The sequence below is a fragment of the Nannospalax galili genome, unplaced genomic scaffold (assembly GCF_000622305.1).
Source record: "Nannospalax galili isolate Female #2095 unplaced genomic scaffold, S.galili_v1.0 scaffold262, whole genome shotgun sequence".
NCBI lineage: Eukaryota > Metazoa > Chordata > Mammalia > Rodentia > Spalacidae > Nannospalax > Nannospalax galili.
In genome coordinates, this window is record NW_008348083.1 from 1,107,667 (window position 1) to 1,126,594 (window position 18,928).

Here is an 18,928-nt window from a genome sequence, read left to right on the forward strand (position 1 = left end):
AAAAAAAAAAAAAAGGCACAAACTTCTGGAGCTGTAAATTAGCTTGTCTGTTTCAGTTTAAACAACTTGTCCCACATGCATACAGCAGCAAATGTAACTGCCCAGTAATCCCATTAAATGTGGCAGCCACACCCTGTCGACACTCCCCAGCCCGACCATGGTACCACACACAGATTTTATGTTTTATTTACTTATTTAGGTTTAATTGTTTGATTGTTTGATTACCTACTAGAATGGCAGCTGCATTGGGGCGGGGATGCTAGGTGGCTCACTGCTCTGTCCCCAATGCCTGGCACATATTTATTGTAAAGCAATGAATGAATGAACAAGAATGAATGAAGCATCTAGTCACTGGCTTTTCCGTGGATCCTATCCCATCCACTGGGATGCCATCCCAACCCTCACTGCCTCATTTAGTTCTCACAGAATTCTCATATACACCAGAGATGCACTTTTATCCTAACATCCTGGGAGGGGCGGGGGTGCCTTCGGGCTTTCTCTTCCCACTTGCACAGTGAGTGCATCAAGTCTTCTAACCAGTGTGGTTAGTACTTTTGTTGTAATGGTGGTGTTCTGTTTTTCTGTTTGCCTCAAAATATAACTCAGGCTGGCCTGGAACTGGTGATCCCCCTGCCTCAATCTCCTCCCAAGTACTAGGGTTATAGTCATGTGCCACCAGACCCAGTATAGTGGTTTCTTCAGGTTGTTTTCCACAGTTCTACCCTCAGAAGCTGTGATTCTAACTCCCAGCAGGGACACTGACAAGTCACTGTTCCTCTGTGGGCAGGTTTCCCAGAAGACTACATTCAAGAGTCCAGATTTTCACAGAAAGGGTTTTATTTGAAAATGGTGTGTCTCACCATTATAAAACAAAAGGTCCTAACTCCTTCTGGAGTACCTATTAACTCCAGAGAGTTAATAGGTACTCATAGATTCCCATGAGAAAAGGAAGTAAAAGGAAATGTTCTGAGGTAAACAGGGCTGCCCAGGGGGAAGGGAGGGAAGCATCCTGCCTTTGAAGATCAGGGTCTTGGTGAAGGAGTATCAGAATAGGATCAGACAGGCCCTGGGTTTGCACACAGCAATAGAGTGCAGACTTACCAACCGCCCTGGGTTCAGAGTCAGCTCAGCAGGCCTGAGCTAATTCTAACAGAATTGCTGAAGGAACAAGCCAAAATCAGAGATAAAGAATGATGCCAGGCATGTTGGCTAACACCTATAACCCCAGACATAGGAGGCTAAGGCAGAAGGACTGTCCTAACCTCAAGGCCAGCCTGGGCTACAGAGTAAATTCCAAGCTAGCCTAAGATGGAACCAGGCTCTGTCTCACAACAACATGACTGGAGACGTAGCTCAGTTGGTAGTGTTTGCCTAGCATGCACCAAGTCCCAGGTTCCATCTCCAGCACCCGAGAAACCAAAGGTGGTGATGCACACCTGTAATCCTAGCACTACAGAGGCAGAGACAAGAGGATCCCAAGTCCCCAGGTCATTGTCAGAAATAGAGTTTGAGGCTGGCCTGGGCTGCGGCTACATAAAACAGTCTCAAAAAAAAAAAAAAAAAAAAAAAAAGTTCAAAAGTCCTTGGCCAAGGAATGAGCATAAGTCATTTAAGAGTCCCTGCCCCGAGAAAGAACTCAGACCTCTCTCCCACACCACACCCTCACCAAATTTTAAGTCATAAATCTACTCAGAAACTTTCAATGCCACATCTTGCCTGGAGCCTCTGGGAGCCCTCTGCTTTGCCAGTGCCCTCTTCATACTATGCCCATTGTTCCTCTGCCTTTTGACCTTCCTTTTGAATCTGGTTTGTCCTTCTCCCCCAACTAGAATCCAACTTCCCCAAGAAGCCTGCGGTTTGTGGTATCTGTAACGCTCACCAAGGGCACTTACACCTTTGGCCTCAGGACTGTGCCACCTGCTCTCAGCTTCAAAGGGCCCCCAGTCTCAATCTACTGGTTCCTGTGTATAAGTGCACCCATATCATGTAATGCCCATGGAAGTCAGAAGAGGGTGTCAGATCCCCAGAAACTGGAGTTATGGATAGTTGTTGGCTGCTATGTGGGTGCTTGGGTCCTCTGCAAGAGCAGCCAGTGGTGTTAACCTCTGAGCCAGCTCTCCACCCCCCCCACCCCCAACTGGTACTCTCTTATTTACCTACTCAAGGATCATTCTGTGGGACATTCTATGGGACAACATGACACTAACCTGCTACAGCCTCCCAAGTATAAAGATTATAGGTACATATTGTCTATGCCCAGCAAGATCCCATCTCTTAATTTTGAAAGAAAAAAAGTGGGGTGACAAGATACTTAGATAGTAAAAGTGCTTGTCTCAAAAAGCTGAGACCTGGGGCTGGAGAGATGGCTCAGCGGTTAAGAGCACTCACAGCTCTTGCAGAGGACCCAGGTTTGATTCTCAGCATCCACGTGGCGGCTATGAACTGTCCGTGACTCCAGTTCCAAGGGGAATCCGAAGCCCTCTTCTGACCTCCACAGCATTGCACAACATGGGTGCACTCACATACATGCAGGCAATACACTCATACACATAAAATAAAAATAATAAAAAATAAAATATCAACAAAAAAGACTGAGAGAAAAAGTAATAAATCTTAGTATTAGATGAGTAAATGGTGCTCTAAGCACTTGAAAAAGGAAATTCCCAGGAATCTAAGTAGATGGATCTGGCCCTCCAAGAACATCCATAGGTGTTCAGGAGCACTGGTTGGCCCTCAATTCTGATTATTTGGCCACAGTTTTGTACCCAAGTCCTGATTATGTCAAATTTTCTGGAGCTAAAGTAATTGGCTCCAGTGTTAAAGACAAACGCTCCTCTCTGAATCTTTGTCTTTTATCCCAGTGAGGCCTGTGTTGGAAACAGAATTCATTTTCACTTCCTGCTTTCAGCTGACATTACTGTTCAGCTGTGCAACAGCTGTTGAGTTCCACTTCACAAGTAGCAGCTTTTCAGTGGTTGGCAAACTGGTGCACATCTGGAAGGAGATGTTCAAATGACCTCAGGACCCCACAGAATACATCAAAACACTGAAGTAAGCCTTGGATGAGCTCGTTCTGACGTAACTCAATTGCTGAAAATTATTTCATGGCCATTATTGAGTTGAGTGATCTATCTCATCAAAGCACAGTAGACTAGGGAATTGTCCCTGTATTTGACATTTAAGGAGGGTGGTGACGAGGAAGTGATTTTCACATGTTGATCTCAGAACTTGAGTTCTATGATCCAAAGAGCATGACCACAAAATGTTTCCTGAGGCTTTGCATTTGGGTATGAGCTCGAGATAGTGTGCCAGAGTTGCAGAGCAGGTGGGCTGACTAATGAACACTTCAAGAGATAGCTTGCTGGAGAAGCAATGTATTGGTCTGCTGCACTGATTTTTAACCACTTGCTTCTGTTCTTATTGTACGTTCCTTTTTGGGGTGAAACACTCCATTAACTCTGGTTTAGTCTGGGCCCCTTTCCCATTTTGGTTCCTGTTCACTGGCAGCAGTAGCAGGCGTGGATAGAAATAGTTCAGTTCTTCCCACTCTAATGTTTGGACTAGCTGCTGTGCATCAGGTGGCTGCACATGTGGGAATATTTCTGTGCTGGCTCTGGTGTCCTCAAACATGGGACTAGTTGCACCTTGGACAGACACCATGTGAATCATCATAGCACCTGAAGGCTGCTAGGTCTCTAAGTACCAGGCTTCAGCACAACCAAGGAAGGGCATAAAGACAAGAAGCAACATAAAGGCAAGATAAGTGACAGATAATGCTGAGCTCTGCCTGACCCTGGCTGTGTGATCCTGGAAGAGTCTTATCACTTATATACATTTCTGTTTTCTTACTGATAAAGCTAACATTACCTAAAACATGGGTGGCTTTTCCTTATGGTTAACAGGATTAAAGCGTGAAATTGTAACCCACATGCTATAAAGATTTGTTATTATAAACTTGCTCATGTGAACTTGCAACAATGGTGAGAGCACACACAAGACTCATGCTGACTCAACCAGACAAAAGTCCCAGCATAGAAAAGCTGAGACCTGAGTTCCAGTCTCAGGACTCAAAAAGCCAGATGCAGTGATTCCCATCTGTCATCCCAGCATTACTATACGTGGACAGGAGGCAGAGACAGGAGAATTGCCCAGAAACCTTTGGACCATCCTGGAGTACTCAGCATGGCAGGAAAAACAAAGACCCTGTCTCAACAAGGTAGAAAGGAGAGAACCAATTCCAGACAGTTGTCCTCTGACCTCTACACACATCAGTGCCTCAGAATACACATACCAGCACACACACCACACACACAATAATAAAATAATTTTTAAGAATAGAATGTGGAGCTCTATATATTTATTATAAATTAGGTCACATTTTCCCCCGAAGTATTCCAAGAAAGAGAAGCAATCAGATGGCCCTGAGAACATGGCCAGGTGGCTCAGGTTAGTGTCACAGGTAAGGCTGGTCCTTGGACAGCTCCCACCTCTTCACAGGAGGAGCAGGCGTCACTGTCTTCTTCTCAGTGGCTGCCACAGCTGAGCTGCAGGAAAAAGATAAGACTCCTGTTAGGGCCTGGTCTACAGAGAACAGTAGGGCAGGATCTGAAGGATCTTAAGTGCTGCAGTCACTTGGCCTTTCTCAACCAAAATTCCCTAGGCTGTCCTGGTTGCAGAAAGCTGACATTAGCAATCAGCCACTTCCCCCACTCCTGGGAGAGCTGTTTGTTGAGACAACCTGTTTCCCAAGACAGCCTGTCTCCTTCAGCAAATGGTCCTAAGAAGAGATCATAAACCCTTTGCCTCTCAAGATAAATCAGGGCAAATGGTGCCAGGAAAAAGAGAGCCATAAGGGGGCCATAAACATCTCAAGTGCGCCTCTGATCTGCACGCAGTCAGGAGTCAGCCAGCCACAGCTGTATCCTATATAAGCCTCAACAGCGCCACCCCTGGGGCAGCAGTCACTTCCAGCAAGCGGGGAAGACTGCTGTCCCTCACTGAGGTACTTCAGTAAACTCAGTCTTGTCTGAGAGCAGGGATGGCCTTCTTTCTCTCCTACTGTTCCTGTATGATGCAGCCCAAACTCTGGTACAAATGTACATATGGAGGGCAGAGGGAAGGAACCTCAGACTACCCAACCCCCACTCCCAATGAAGTTCTTCAAAGGCTCAGCTGATGCCTGATGGGAGCTGGCAAGCCCCTTGGCTATCAGAGTCCCTGAAAAGCTTCCATCACTCTGTCCCGATTCTCAGTCCCAGACATGAACAGCTGGGATCCTCCCTTTCTACAGGCACCCCAGTGCACACAAGCCCCAGAGCAGATGCAGGGTGATGGGTATACACTGATCTTTCTCAGGTACTTAGTAGCACACAGGCACTCCATGACAGGTGTTGCACACAGGCACGGCACTAGTAACATGAGGCCCACCTTGAGCTGGTGGAGCTGAGTCAGTATGAAATTTGAAAATACAATCCTTAGGGGCTGGAGAAATAGCTCAGCAGTTAAGAGCAATGACTCTAATTCTAGTTCCAAGGGAGGGATCTGATGCCCTCTTCTGACCTCTGCAGACACTGCACAACACAAGTGCATTTACATACATACAGGCAAGAACACTCATACAAATAAATTTTAAAAATAATAAAGTATTTTTTTAAAAAGAAAGCCAGGTGTGGTGGCAGATGCCTTTAATCCCAGCACTCTAGAGGCAGAGGCAGGTGGATCTCTGTGAGTTCAAGGCCAGCCTGGTCTACATAGTGAGTTCTAGGACAGCTGGGGCTACCAGGAGACCCTGTCTCAAAAAAGATAAAACAATAAATAAGAAAAGAAAAGGCAGAGGCAGGCGGATCTCTGTGAGGTCAAGGCCATCCTGGTCTACATAGTGAGTTCCAGGACAGCTGGGGCTACAGGGAGACCCTGTCTCAAAAAAGATAAAAAAATAAATAAGAAAAGAAAAGGCAGAGGCAGGCGGATCTCTGTGAGTTCAAGGCCATCCTGGTCTACATAGTGAGTTCTAGGACAGCTGGGGCTACAAGGAGACCCTGTCTCAAAAAGACCAAAAAGAAAAAGAAAAAAAAAAGAATTCTTCTTGCACTTGGGAGTCTAAAAGAGGTCAGTCTAGGCTAAAAAGAAAAACCTTATCTCAAAGCAGGATGGAAGGAAGGTAGGTTGCTTAAGCAGCATGCACTATAGTCCCAGCTGGACTCCAAGAGTTTGGCTCTAAGAGCCAAGGCAAAATAATGAAACCATCTCTTTAAAAAAATTAAAGACAAATGTAGCCTCAAGGAGACAATGTACCAGCAAGTCCAAACAAGCACCTTCCCCACTCCCCTAACTGGAGTGGCTTGCACTCACCCTAAGTCAGAAAGGAAAGGAGGGGAAAGGTGGCATTGTAAATTGTGAAAGAGGGGCTCAAGGGGGTGAAGGGAGCCTCTCCAAAAAATGCAGACATCCCCAAGGACCTAGTACCAGAGGGAGCATGTCAAGCTATCTGACTCTTCCCAGCAGCAGACTGTGCCCTTGGGGAGGTCTGCATTTTTCAGACATAACACTCATAAAATAAAAATAAAATCTTAAAAAAAAATTTGTTTTTAAGCTGAGGGGGGCTGGAGAGATAGCTCAGGAGTTAGGAGCACTTGCTGCTCTTTCAGAGGGCCAGAGTTTGGTTCCCAGCACGTGTGTCTGGCAACTCACAACTGCCTGTTAACTCCAGCTCCAAGAGGCTCCAAAGACACCCACACTCATATGCACATACCCATACATAGACACATACAAACACACACACATTATTAAAAATAACAAAAATAAATCTTTAAAAATGGCTAAAGGAGTACCACCCTCGGGCCACACATTGAAATCAGTTGTATGGCCCAAGCCAGTCCCTTGGCCACTCGGGCCTCAGTTCTGTTTTGCAAGAGTCATCAGGAAGCAGACGGAGCATAGGCTCTGTGCCCCTCCTCTCTAAGTGGTCAGATGTATTCACCAGCCCACTGAAGTAGAGCTACTGTAAAGATAAAATTACAACACATTTGGTCTATACAGGACTGACTTTTATTTGTAATTCTAAAATTGGTCAGAAGCTCATTGTGGGGGGGTGCAGGTGTGTGTGCAGGTATGTGTGTATTCACGCACGCACATGCATGTGGAGGCCAGAGGACAACCTCAAGTATCGTACCTCATGTGGCACACACCTTTTTCTTGAGTTGGGGTCTTCAAATAATCTGGGGTTCTGCTAGGCTGGCTGGCCAGCACATCCCAGGGATGCACCTATCTCTGCCTTCCCAGTGCTGACATTACAAATGTGTACTAGCACATTCAGCGTTTTTTTTTTTTTTCATGGATTCTGGGGATCAAATCAGGCCCTGTAAGTACTTTACCAACTGAGCTATCTGCCCAGGATCTTCTGATCTTATTTTTTAACTATGTGTATGGGGAGAGGGATGCGGGTGTGCATGTGTGAGTGCAAGTGCACTCAGAGTCAAGAAAAGGGCATTGGATCCCCTGGGGCTGGAGTAACAGATTGTGAGCCACCCAAGGTATGTACTCTTAACTACTGAGCCATCTTTCCAGCCCTTTTTTGTTATGTCTTTTTTTTTTGGGGGGGGGGGATGAGACAGGGTCTCCCTGTAGCCCCAGCTGGCTGGAAGTCTCCATGTAGTCCAGGTTGGCCTTGATCTCACAGAGATCCACCTGCCTATGCCTCCTGTGTGCTGGGATTAAAGAACTCGGGGATTTGAGGTTTGTGACACCACACTCAGCCTCAACACCTCCTTCTAAGAAACAAAACAAGCTCTCTAATAAATACAAGAAGAGATTGGTTCTATAGTCAGAAAAGGACTGAAGGAAGCAGAAACCACACAAACAGAGAACTGGCCAGCAAAGAACTGGCTGTAATCTCTCACCTGGATTCTCAGAAGGGCAGATAAACAGCCAAGCGTCACTTGGTGGACTTCTATAAAAGCATCGGTTTGGGCTTGGTCTGCTGGAGCTAGTGAGGAGCTCATTCCAAACCATGGGCCCCTATGAACTTCATTTAACTGAGAGATGGCACCTGTGGCCAAGAACCAAACTAGGTTTTTTTTTGTTTTTTTTTTTCTCTTGGGTTCATTTTAGGGTTCTTTTATCATTGTTTTAATTTTGTATCACATTTATTCATTTCAGGGTGGAGGGCATGCGGAGGTCAGAAAACAACTTGTGGGGCTGGAGAGATGACTTGGCAGTTAAGAACACTGGCTGTTCTTGCAGAAGACCCAGGTTCAAAGCCCAGCACCCACATGGCAGCTAATAACTGTCCATAACTCCAGTTCCAGGGGATCCGACACCCTCTTCTAAGATTATCTTCTGTCCTCCTCAAGCACCACATGACATGGGTGCACTTACATACATGCAGGCAATACGTACATACACATAAAATAAAAATAAACATTTTTTAAAAAAAAGAAGACAACTTGCAGAAATCGATCCTCTCCTTCCACCATGTGGATCCCAGGGATCAAACTCAGACTGGTAGATTTGGCAACAAGTGCCTTACCCACTGAGTTATCTCACTGGCCCTGGGTCATTTGGGTTTTTTAAATTTTCTTTTTTTCAGAGTACACCTCACTATGTTGCCCAGGCTGACCTGGAATGTGTAATCCTCCTGCCCCTGCCTGTCTCCACCTCCCCAGCACTGGATTTGAAACACACCACCACACCTGACTTTTTAAAAATATTTTATTTTATTTTTATTTTATGTGTATGAATGTAATACCTACACGTAGATCGGTGCACCCATGTCATACAATGCCTGGAACTAGAGTTACAGATGGTTGATAGCCACTGTAACAACCATGCTAGGAACTGAACTTGAGTACTCTGCAAGAGCAGCCAGTGCTCCTAACCAATGAGCCATCTCTCCAGCCCCATACCTGACTTATTTTTATGTGGGTCCTGGGACTTGAACTCAGGTCCTCACATTTGCAAGGCAAGCACACTATTGACTGGGCTATCCCTTCAGGCCTGTCCTGGAAATCTTTTTTAATATTTTACTTTTTATTTCATGTGTATGAGTGTTTTGCCTACCTGTATGTAAGTGCACCCATGTCCTGCAGTGTCTGTGGAGGCCAGAAGAGGGTGTTGGATTCTCTGAAGTGGAGTTACAGGTGGTTGTTACCACCACATAGGTGCTGGGCACCAAACCTGGGTCTTCTGCAATAACAGTCAGTGCACTTAACCACTGAGCCATCTCTTGACCTGAAATTCTTGCTCTTCCTACCTCAGCCTCCTGAGTACTGGGATCACAGGCTTGTCCCACCATAACCAGCTGATAACTGGGATTGTGAAAAAGCACTTGTCCACCTACAGGAAAAGAAAGGCCAGTGGCAGAAAGGAATGTTGCAGGGCTCTAAGGGGCACTGTGGGTCCTTACCTCTCCTCTGTCTTGCCTGACACCAGAGCCTTCTGAGAGGACATGATGATGGAGGGGGGCACAGATTCCCGACGGCCATCTCGAGTACAGTAATAATTGTTGGACAGCTTGTGGCTGGGGCCCACAGGGAGCTTAGGAGGAGGCTGAGTCCTGAGGAAAAAGAACATTGGCACTGAAACAAAACAAGGACCCCTCCCATGCACAGACTCATTTACAAGACTCAGTGTCTAAAGGTAACAAGAACTTCACCAAATGGCTCATGACTTTAATCCCAGTACTTAGGAGGCAGAAGCAGGCAGATCTCTGTGAAATTGAGGCCAGCCTGATCTACATAGCAAGTTCCAGACAGCTGGGGCTACAGGGAGACCCTGACTCAAAAAACCAAAAAATAAAAGAAAAATACAACTGCAAAGACACTAGGGGCTTGTCTCTGGCTCAGAAGCAAGTAGGAGACACTGTTTTGCCTAACAAAAGTGCTTCAAAGCTAGGCCAAGGGAGTCGGCCCCATACCTCAAATATGGATAGGTATGAAGGACCCTGTGGGGGGGGGTCTCAAAACAAAACGAAACACCCCCCCCCACACACACACACACATACAAAGCTGAGCTCGGCAGCTGGCCTTCCCTCCTCCTCCATGTGGTCAAGAAATCACACAAGACAGAGAGCTGGGCTGTGAGCACCCTTATTCAGTTACTATCCATAATTGCTTGGGGGGTAGCTCCAAATTCTGCCTACTTTATATGGCTTTTTCCCCAAAGATCAGTTATGGAACACCCTGTTTCCTGTTATCTCCAGAACTCTTTGAAGAACCCTGCTGGGAAAAGGCTTGCTACTCAAAGAACACCTTGCCCTTGGAGCCTGCCCAAGTCTCTGCACTTCCTGCCACTGTGTGCTCTAATGCCAAAACTCCCTGTAGAGGGGAGTCAGGTTTTGTTGGAACAAAGCTCAGTCCTACCTTGGGTTAAACCCTGAGGTTACCAAGAAGCCTGAAGCCTTAAAAGAAAACACTGAACTTCAAAACAGAAGAACTGCCCAATACAAAGGGGGAAGGGCAGCAAGGACAGGGAGATTTAAAAAAAAAAAATCATAAAAAGATCTGATTTTCATTTGGCCATACTGTTAAATGACACTTTTGTCAGGTAACCATTTTGCCACAATTTAAGTTTTCCTTAAAGAATATGACAGCCATTTTATTTTTAAAAAGTGAAATATGGCTGGGTGTGGTGGCATACGCCTTTAGTCCCAGCACTTGGGAGGCAGAGGCAGGCAGATCTTTGTGAGTTCAAGGCCAGCCTGGTCTACACAGTGAGTTCAGGTCAACTGGGACTACAGGGAGACCCTGTCTCAAAAAATCAAAAATAAATAGATAAATAATAAGAAAGAAAGAAAGAAAGAAAGAAAGAAAGAAAGAAAGAAAGAAAGAAAGAAAGAGAAATAGAGAAATATATCTCAGCCCAGTAGCACACTTGAGATAGAGAGGCAGGACAAGAGTTCAAAGTCATTCTCAACAATGACTAGGCTATATGAGACCCTGTCTCAAAAAAGCAGAAATGGGATGGAGAGAGGTTAAGAGCACTGACTGCTCTTGCACAGGACCTGGATTTGGTCCCCAGCATTCCACATGGCAATCAACAAGCGTAATTCCAAGGATCTGACACCCTCTTCTGGCCATTGCATGACATGTGTACATTTGACATACATGCAGGCAAACTACTCATACACATAAAATAAAATTAGTACGCCTTTAATCCCAGCACTCAGAAGGCAGAGGCAAGCAGATCTCTGAGTTAGAGTGCCAGACCAGCTGGGGCTACGGGGAGACCCTGTCTCAAAAATACCGAAAGAATAAATAATTTGCTAATTTTTTTTTTAAGCTGGAAAAATAATTCAGTGGTAAGAGTGTCTGGTACACAATCATAAGGATCCCAGTTTAGTAAAGATCTCAGCACCCACATAACAAGCTGGGTGCTGCCAGGCATTGTGGGGCAAACCTTTAATCCCATCACTCAGGAGGCAGAGGCAGGCAGACCTCTGAGATAGAAACTAGCCTGGTCTTCATAGTGAATTACAGGCCACCGGGGCTACAGAGAGACCCTATCTCAAAAAGACAAAAAATTTAAAAAGGAAAGAAAAAAATTAAAAACCAAGCTGGGCTTCCCACAAATACCTATAACTCCAGCTCTGAGATCCAATGTCCTCTTCTAGCCTGACATGCACATCCCCCCACGAATGCCCATACACTCACCTGACACGTACAAACACCTTTTTAAAAAATTAATTTTTTAATTAAAAAATAATACTAAAATAGCGAAGAAAAAGCATGGTAGCACACGCCTTTAATCCCATACTTGAGGCAGAGGCAGGTGGACCTCTGGGAGTTGAAGGCCAGCCTGGTCTACATAGCAAGTTCTTGCCAGTCAGGGCTATATAGTGAGACTGTCAAAAATAATAAACACATCTGGATATGGGAGTGTACAAGTATAGTCCCAATATTCTGAAAGCTGAGGCAGGGAGGTCCCAAGTTCTAGACCAGCCTGGTCCACACAGCAAGTTCCAGGACATCCTGAGCTACATAGTGATGCTACCTCAAAAAGGTCAGCAAGATGGCTCAGCAGATTAAGGCATTTGCCACCAAGTCTGATGATCTGAGCTCTATCCCAAAGACCCACACAATGTAGAGAGAAATGACTTTCATGAGTTGTCCTCTGCCATCTACCAGTGTATTGTGGCATGTACCTACCTACATGCACACACAAAATTGAATAAATGCAGCAATTTTAAAATAAAGATGTAAAGTTTTGTTTTTTGTCCTTCAGAACCTTTATTAAATCCTTTCAAATACACTCTCTTGCTTCCATCCAGCAAATGTGATACACTTTATGACAAGTGCCTAACTTGATAACTGCATAGTTTTTGGCTAACATAACTCGATTCATGTGCAGTCTCTAACAGCAAAGACATTGGCCTGCCTTTAAAGTACTTTGGCCCACTATAGTTGCAATGTATTGGGGGGTTTTATCCTATTTTTGCATGAATAAAGTTTTTTGGTGGGCCTTTTTGAGACAGGGTCTCCCTGTAGCTCCAACTGGCCTGGAACTCACTATATAGACCAGGCTAGCCTTGAACTCAGAGAGCCACATGCCTCTTCCTACAGAGTGCTAGAATTAAAGGTGTATGTCACCATGCCCAGCCTATGAATAAAGCTTTTAAATGACAAACAGCATATAGAATTTGGAAGTGTCTAAGGAAGGCAGAGATGACTTTATACACTAAGCCACAGCTTTCATCACCTGTACACAGGAAAGGAAAAATAGAACCAGTGGTCCAATGCCAAGGCCCAAATGAATCACTAGAGGGCCCTCTTATCCTAAAAAACTTGAAAATTCCAGTCAGCAACAATTCCAGGACATCTAGGGTGCTGAGGATCTGAATTCAGGTCCTCATGTTTGCACAGCAAGCACTTTACCTACTGAACCATCTCCCCAGGAGGATCACTGTGAGCTCAAGGCCAGCCAGGGCTACACAGTGAGTTCCAAGCCAACCTGGACTATAGAACCTCAGGCCAGGTGTAGCAGCACCTGCCCAGCACTTAGGAGGTAGAAACAGATGGATCAGAAGTTCAAAGTCATCCTAAGCTAAGTGTGAGGCCAGCCTGGGCTACATGAGATGCTGTCTTAAAAGGCAAAACCAAAAAAAGTTTTTTAAGAAGTTGAAAACAGGGGCTGGAGAGATGGCTCAGCGGTTAAGAACACTGGTTGTTCTTGCAGAAGACCGGGTTTGAATCCCAGAACCCACATGGCTGCTAACAATCGTCCATACTCCAGTCCCAAGGGATCTGACAGCCTCTTCTGACCTCCTCAGGCATTGCGCAACACGGGTGCAATGTAGGCAATACACGCATACACATAAAATAAAAATAATAAAATTAAAAGAAAAATAAAAGCTGAAAACGGACTAGAGAGATGGCTCAGTGGTTAAGAGCACTGACTGCTCTTGCAGAAGACCTGGGTTCAATTTCCAGCACCCACATGGCAGCTTCGAACTGTCCTTAACTCCAGTTCCAGGGGAATCCAAAGCCCTCTTCTGACTTCCACAGCACTGCACGACACAGGTGCACTCACATACAAACAGGTAATACACTCATATATATAATAATAATAATTTCTTTTTTTAAAGTTGAAAACTGCTTAGTGTGATGTTGCATGCCTTCCATCTCAGCACCCAGGAGACAGAAGCAGGTGAATAGGATCTCTGAGTTCCAGGCCAGCTGGGGCTACAGAGAGACCCCCCCCATCTCCAAAAAAAGAAGTTAAAAATTATATAAAATCGGGTTGGAAAGATGGTTCTGTGGTTTAGACTACTGACTGCTCTTGCAGAGGATCTGGGTCCAATTCCCAGCACCCACATGGCAGTCCATAACTCCAGTTCCAGCAGATCCGACGCCCTCTTCTGACCTCCAAGGGCATCCCACAACATGGGTGCACTTGCATGCAGGCAATACACTCATACACACAAAAAAATGAACGTGTCCCAGGCACATTCCTCAGGCTTTGTCCAGCCTTACGGTCTTGGTACTGCTATCTCCTCTGCCCAGTAGGTTTTTGTCAAGAGTTACCCTTGACTGGCTTTTTCTCATCCTTCAAACGACTCAAATTCAAATCCCTGAAAAGAGAGCTTTCCCAACACCTGACTTCAGGTCACCCTTTAGTAATCACCCTCTAGTTTATGCACATTCTGTTGTCTTCAAAGCATTCCAGAGAAGTGTTAGAGGTGGTGGTGGCAGTCACCTGTAATCCTAGTACGTAGAGGTTTCTGCAGGAGAATTAAGAGTTATAGGCCATACCAGGGTATATATTAAGACCCTGTCTTAAAAGAAACAGTAGTTGCTGTATTTATTTCCCTGCAATGTTTCTCCTTCCCAGATAACCTCCATAAAAGAAATAATGATGATACTAGGTGTGGTGGAGCACACCTTTAATCCCAGCTCTCAGGAGATCAAGGCCGGCCTGGTCTACTTAGAGAGTTCCTGGTCAGCTGGGGCTACAGGGAGACCCTGTCTCAAAAAGTCCAAAAAATTTAAAATTAAAAAAAAAAGAAAAAGAAATGAGGATAAGAATTTAAGGTAAAGGCTGGAAATGCAGCTCAGTTGATAGTTTGCCTAACATACATGAAGACATCCCCAGCACTGCATAAACCAGGAATTCAAGGTTGTCCCTGGCCACACAATCAATTTGAGGCCAGCTTGGGTCCTCTATTAGGATGCCCAATATCCTTGGCTTCAACTGAGATTTCAGAGAGAGGGGCTCAATCTGAAGTCAGCAAGTGAGATGCAGTCTATGGAGTACCCATCCCCTAAAGCACCTTTCCTAGTAAAACATCTCTTACAAACTTGCATTTTGTTTGTGGGGCAGAGATGAGGTGGGGATACATACACAAGGCCTCCTTCTTGGGGGAAAAAGATACTAGTGTGGTTGTGGGAAACTCTAGGAGTAACTAGCTTTAAAAAGAAAAGTCATGTAGGCAGATGGCTGGGTGCCCCAACTCCTAGACTTAATGTTTGACCTGGACAGGCATGGTAGTGCATACCTTTAATCCCAGCACCCAGAGGCAGAGGCAGGCCATCTCTGTGAGATCAAGACCAGCCTATAATCACTACATAATGAGTTCTGGGCCACCTGGGGCTACAGGGAGACCCTGTCTCAAAATAAAAAGGGTTGGGGGGCGGGCTGAAGAGATGGCTCAGGGGGTAAGAGCACTGGTTACTCTTCCAAAGGACCCATTTTCCATTCCCAGCATCCACATAGCAACTAAAAAACATTCATAGTCTGGTGTGTGTACGCCTTTAATCCCAGCACTTGAGAAACAGAGGCAGGTGATCTCTGTGAGTTCAAGGCCAGCCTGGTTTACATAGTGAATTCCATGCCGGCTGGGGCTACTGGGAGATCCTGCCTCAAAAAGACAAAAAAAAAAACTGTTCATATGTCCATTTCCAGAGGGTCCAATGCCCTCTTCTGACCTTCAAGGGCACTGCATGATAAGGGTGCACTTACATGAAGGCAATGTATTTACACACAAAAAACAAAAACAACGTCTGGCCTGGTAGAGCCCCCTCTTGTCCTTCCTAAGTAGGAAACCCCACCCAAAAAGAACTTTTGGTTGGTTTTTTTGTTTTGTGATTTTTTTTTTTGGTTTTTTTTGGGGGGGGGGCTCTCTTTGAGACAGGGTCTCCCTATGGCCCCAGCTGGCCGGGAACTCCTTATGTAGACCAGGCTGGCCTCGAACTCACAGAGATTCGCCTGCCTCTGCCTCCCGAGTGCTAGGACTAGCGGTGTGGGCCACCACACCTTGCTAAAGAACTTCTCTTGCTCATACTGGTACCTACAAAGGTGAGGACACAGCAGAGACTTGTAAATATCAGCTACACAAATGAATTCAAAATCACTCTGAAGTTCAGCTCCCGGCTGTCATCGTCTAGCCTCTGAGAGACGGAGTAATGACTTAACCTGCCTGGGTCTCCTTTCTGGTTTTTTTTTTCATCTGTAGTTTCATAAAGCACTCAGCGTGCAAGGCCAAAATGAAGACTCCGCATTTTACCATGATTCTAACACAGAACGCAATCTTCCTCCACTAGGTATCCTACCAAGACTCAGCACCACAGAAAATCTAACAAAGTTAAAGGCAAATTTTGGTTTCCACAGCCTAGCAGCAGATTGAAAGCAGATCTCTGCTTAGTGCTCTAGAGAAATTTTGAAAGACGGATTTGGGCTTTGGTGGAATAAAGACCCAATGAGGGGGTGGGGATAGCAGCAAGCAGGGGCTGCTCACCGCTTGGCGATCTCCTGGTAGCGTAGCTGCAGCTTCGCCTGCAGGTCTTGCTGTGGGAGGGAGGACAGGAAAGGTCAGCCTGACTAGGTACCCCAGGAGAGGTTGGGGTGACCAACTGATGAACAGGGGAAGGGATGAATAGTCACGACTGATATGGGCCCAGCAAGACGAAGAGGAAAGCTAGGGGCAGTCGCTTACAGATCCACTGCTGTTTGCCGGCTTTTCCAAATTCTAATTCAAAAAGCGTTAACTTTTCCTTTTCTCCCGGTCTTCTTTGGGTACTGAGTCAAAGTCATATAAGCATGCTTGCTCTGACATTCTCACTCTCTCATGACCCCTCACCCCCATGCAGGTGCCTACTTTCTCGGACCCTAACTCAAAAGGCTCTCTTCCTCTTGTCCATTTTCCACCTCCCAGCAACTGCCGAGATTTACATCTCGCCTGCCGTGTTCTTCAAAACTCTTTCAAAAGGAAGAAAAAAAAAAAAAAAAAAGGAAGAGGAAGACTAGAGAGCTAGGACCACGAAATCCAAGCTTGGCTACCCATGCCTGAGGAGGGGCCGAGTCAAAATCATACAGGACAAGTGAGGAGGGATAGATAGGGGTGGAGGAGAGGGCCACGAGATCCAAACGAAGACGGGGATCCCGGGTCTGCGTGGGAATGCGGGACAAGGGAGGGGTGGCGAGGAGAAGCGGGAGGAAGCTAGGGGTCAGGCAACCCAAAGCAAGGGAAGAAGGACAAGGGGATCCCAGGCCTGAGACCGAGGGACAGCGAACTGCCAAAACATTTAGGACGTGAGTCACGAATTGGGGATTCCTCGAGACCCCGAGCTGAGGGTGGAAAGAAGCGGAGGTGGGTTCGGGGGCACACGGGACCCAAATCATGTCCGCCCGGCCCGGCCCCCGCACCCCGGATGCCCAGTTCCGAAGCCTCTGGATAATGCGAGTAGCGGACGCCATGTTTCTTCCGCGCTGAAGGGCGCCGGTAACGTCTGCCGCGAGGATTACTGGGAGGTGGCGCGTTCTCGCGGGAGTGGGCGTGACCAAAGCATAGTATAAAGCTTCGCCCCGCCCCACGTGACTTCTCTTCCCCAGATCGCCGCCATCATGGACACGAGTCGCGTGCAGCCCATCAAGCTGGCCAGGGTGAGCTGACGGCAGTTTTTTAGGCTCCGGGGAAAGGAAAGAGGAGGAAAGAAAACCGGGCGGGTCAGGTCTGACTGTCGCTTCTTGCCTGTAGGTGACCAAAGTGCTGGGCAGGACCGGTTCGCAGGGACAGTGCACGCAGGTGAGTAGATGGGGACACCCTGACACCTCTCTGGGGTCTGAGCCCTGCCGAACACCCTTAGTCGGGTTTAGTGGCAGCAGCCCTCAATCCCAGCATCTAGGCAGCCTGAAAGTTCCATCGCCAATACACACACAACGAACACGCATGTCTGTAATGCCTCTACTCCAGAAGCAGAATCAGGAGGATCACGGGGAATTCAAGGAAGCCTAGGCTAGAGTAAGAGCCTGTCTCAAAAAATAAGAAAGGCTGGGCCTGGGACTCAGTTGATAGAGTGTTTTCAGGAAGCCCAGGGTTGGATCCCCTGCGCCACATAAACCAAGGGTGATGAACATATCTGTCAGGTAATCACTCCGGGAGGTAGAGGCCAGCCTGGGCTAGAGATCCGGCCCCCCGACCACCAAAAAATTATTTTAAAGGAATATAGGTCAGTAGTAGAGCCGCTCAAAGTTAACGACCCCAAATACTAGAGATGGGGGAGGGTATCACTCCTGTAATTCTAGTACTCAAGAGGATTGCTACAGACTAAGGCCCTTTCTTGGAAAACAAGTGGGCAGGGCACAGTGAAACACATCTTTAATAATCCCTGCAGAAGAAGCAGGCAGATCTGAGTTTGAGGCCAGCCTGCCTTACTCTTGAGTTCCAGAGCTACATAAAGAGACCTGGTGGGGGGAGCAGGGGCAGAAAACTTAGCAGTGGTGTTGCACACCTGTCATCCTAGCACTTGAGAGGTAGAGGTAAAGGGTCGGGGCAGGAGTTAAAGGCCAGTCTGGGACACAGGAGACATTGTCTCAAAAAAAATAAAAAAATTCCCTTTCATGCTCCATCTGAAAACCAAACCAAAACCCGTTTGCCCCAGGGTCTCCCAGACGGCAGCAAACCTACGAGACTAGTATGCACCATGTATGTTCTGTACCTTTTCCACCCCACTAATAACAATACCTGGCCCCTAACTCTTCTCCCGGTGGGCCCATAGGTACGAGTAGAATTCATGGATGACACCAGCCGCTCCATCATCCGCAACGTGAAAGGCCCTGTGCGAGAGGGTGATGTGCTCACCCTGTTGGAGTCAGAAAGAGAGGCTCGGAGGCTGCGCTAAGCATGTCTGCTGGTGAGTGCACAGGGTTTCTTGGGTAAGGGGATCTTGGGAATCAAAAGGGATCTGCAGAGACTTGACAGGGAGGGCTCTGCTGGTGACCAAGGTGAGGTCAAGGGCTGTCTGTCTAATGCTTGGGTCTATTTACAGGGTCCTGGATATCACCATTTGGCCCATGCGACGACCTGCCACTGTTAAATAAAGCGTTTGTATTGTTAGCACCAGTTCTTGTTTAGGTTGTCTGGTTAGGACACCTCTTTTTTTGAGGGTTTAGACCAACCTGGCCTTGACCTCACCGAAATCCTCCTGCCTCTACCTCC

The 18,928-nt window shown here is 46.6% G+C and overlaps 2 protein-coding genes across 2 annotated transcripts; one reads left to right on the plus strand and one right to left on the minus strand.

Annotated features, from left to right (window-relative positions):
* Window positions 1-4,338: 4,338 nt before the first annotated feature.
* On the minus strand, window positions 4,339-17,275 carry Ndufa7 (NADH:ubiquinone oxidoreductase subunit A7). The gene is made up of 4 exons (XM_008844561.2): window positions 17,137-17,275; window positions 16,229-16,278; window positions 9,404-9,553; window positions 4,339-4,544 (listed from the first exon to the last, which is right to left on the minus strand). The coding sequence occupies exons 1-4, from the start codon at window positions 17,185-17,187 to the stop codon at window positions 4,454-4,456; spliced, it is 342 nt and encodes a 113-aa protein (XP_008842783.1). The 5' UTR covers window positions 17,188-17,275; the 3' UTR covers window positions 4,339-4,453.
* On the plus strand, window positions 17,252-18,832 carry Rps28 (ribosomal protein S28). Its single transcript, XM_017800995.1, has 4 exons — window positions 17,252-17,373; window positions 17,468-17,515; window positions 18,489-18,623; window positions 18,759-18,832. The coding sequence occupies exons 1-3, from the start codon at window positions 17,335-17,337 to the stop codon at window positions 18,609-18,611; spliced, it is 210 nt and encodes a 69-aa protein (XP_017656484.1). The 5' UTR covers window positions 17,252-17,334; the 3' UTR covers window positions 18,612-18,623; window positions 18,759-18,832.
* The last annotated feature ends 96 nt before the right edge of the window (window positions 18,833-18,928 follow it).

Coding starts and splice junctions, on each gene's coding strand:
- Ndufa7 (XM_008844561.2), bottom strand. CDS start 17,187: ATGGCGTCCGCTACTCGCATTATCCAGAGGCTTCGGAACTGGGCATCC. Junction 16,279..17,136: donor TTCGGAACTGGGCATCCGGG/GTGCGGGGGCCG, acceptor TCCCTCCCACAG/CAAGACCTGCAGGCGAAGCT. Junction 4,545..9,403: donor TCAGGCAAGACAGAGGAGAG/GTAAGGACCCAC, acceptor TTTTTCCTGCAG/CTCAGCTGTGGCAGCCACTG.
- Rps28 (XM_017800995.1), top strand. CDS start 17,335: ATGGACACGAGTCGCGTGCAGCCCATCAAGCTGGCCAGG. Junction 17,374..17,467: donor AGCCCATCAAGCTGGCCAGG/GTGAGCTGACGG, acceptor TCTTGCCTGTAG/GTGACCAAAGTGCTGGGCAG. Junction 17,516..18,488: donor CGCAGGGACAGTGCACGCAG/GTGAGTAGATGG, acceptor GTGGGCCCATAG/GTACGAGTAGAATTCATGGA.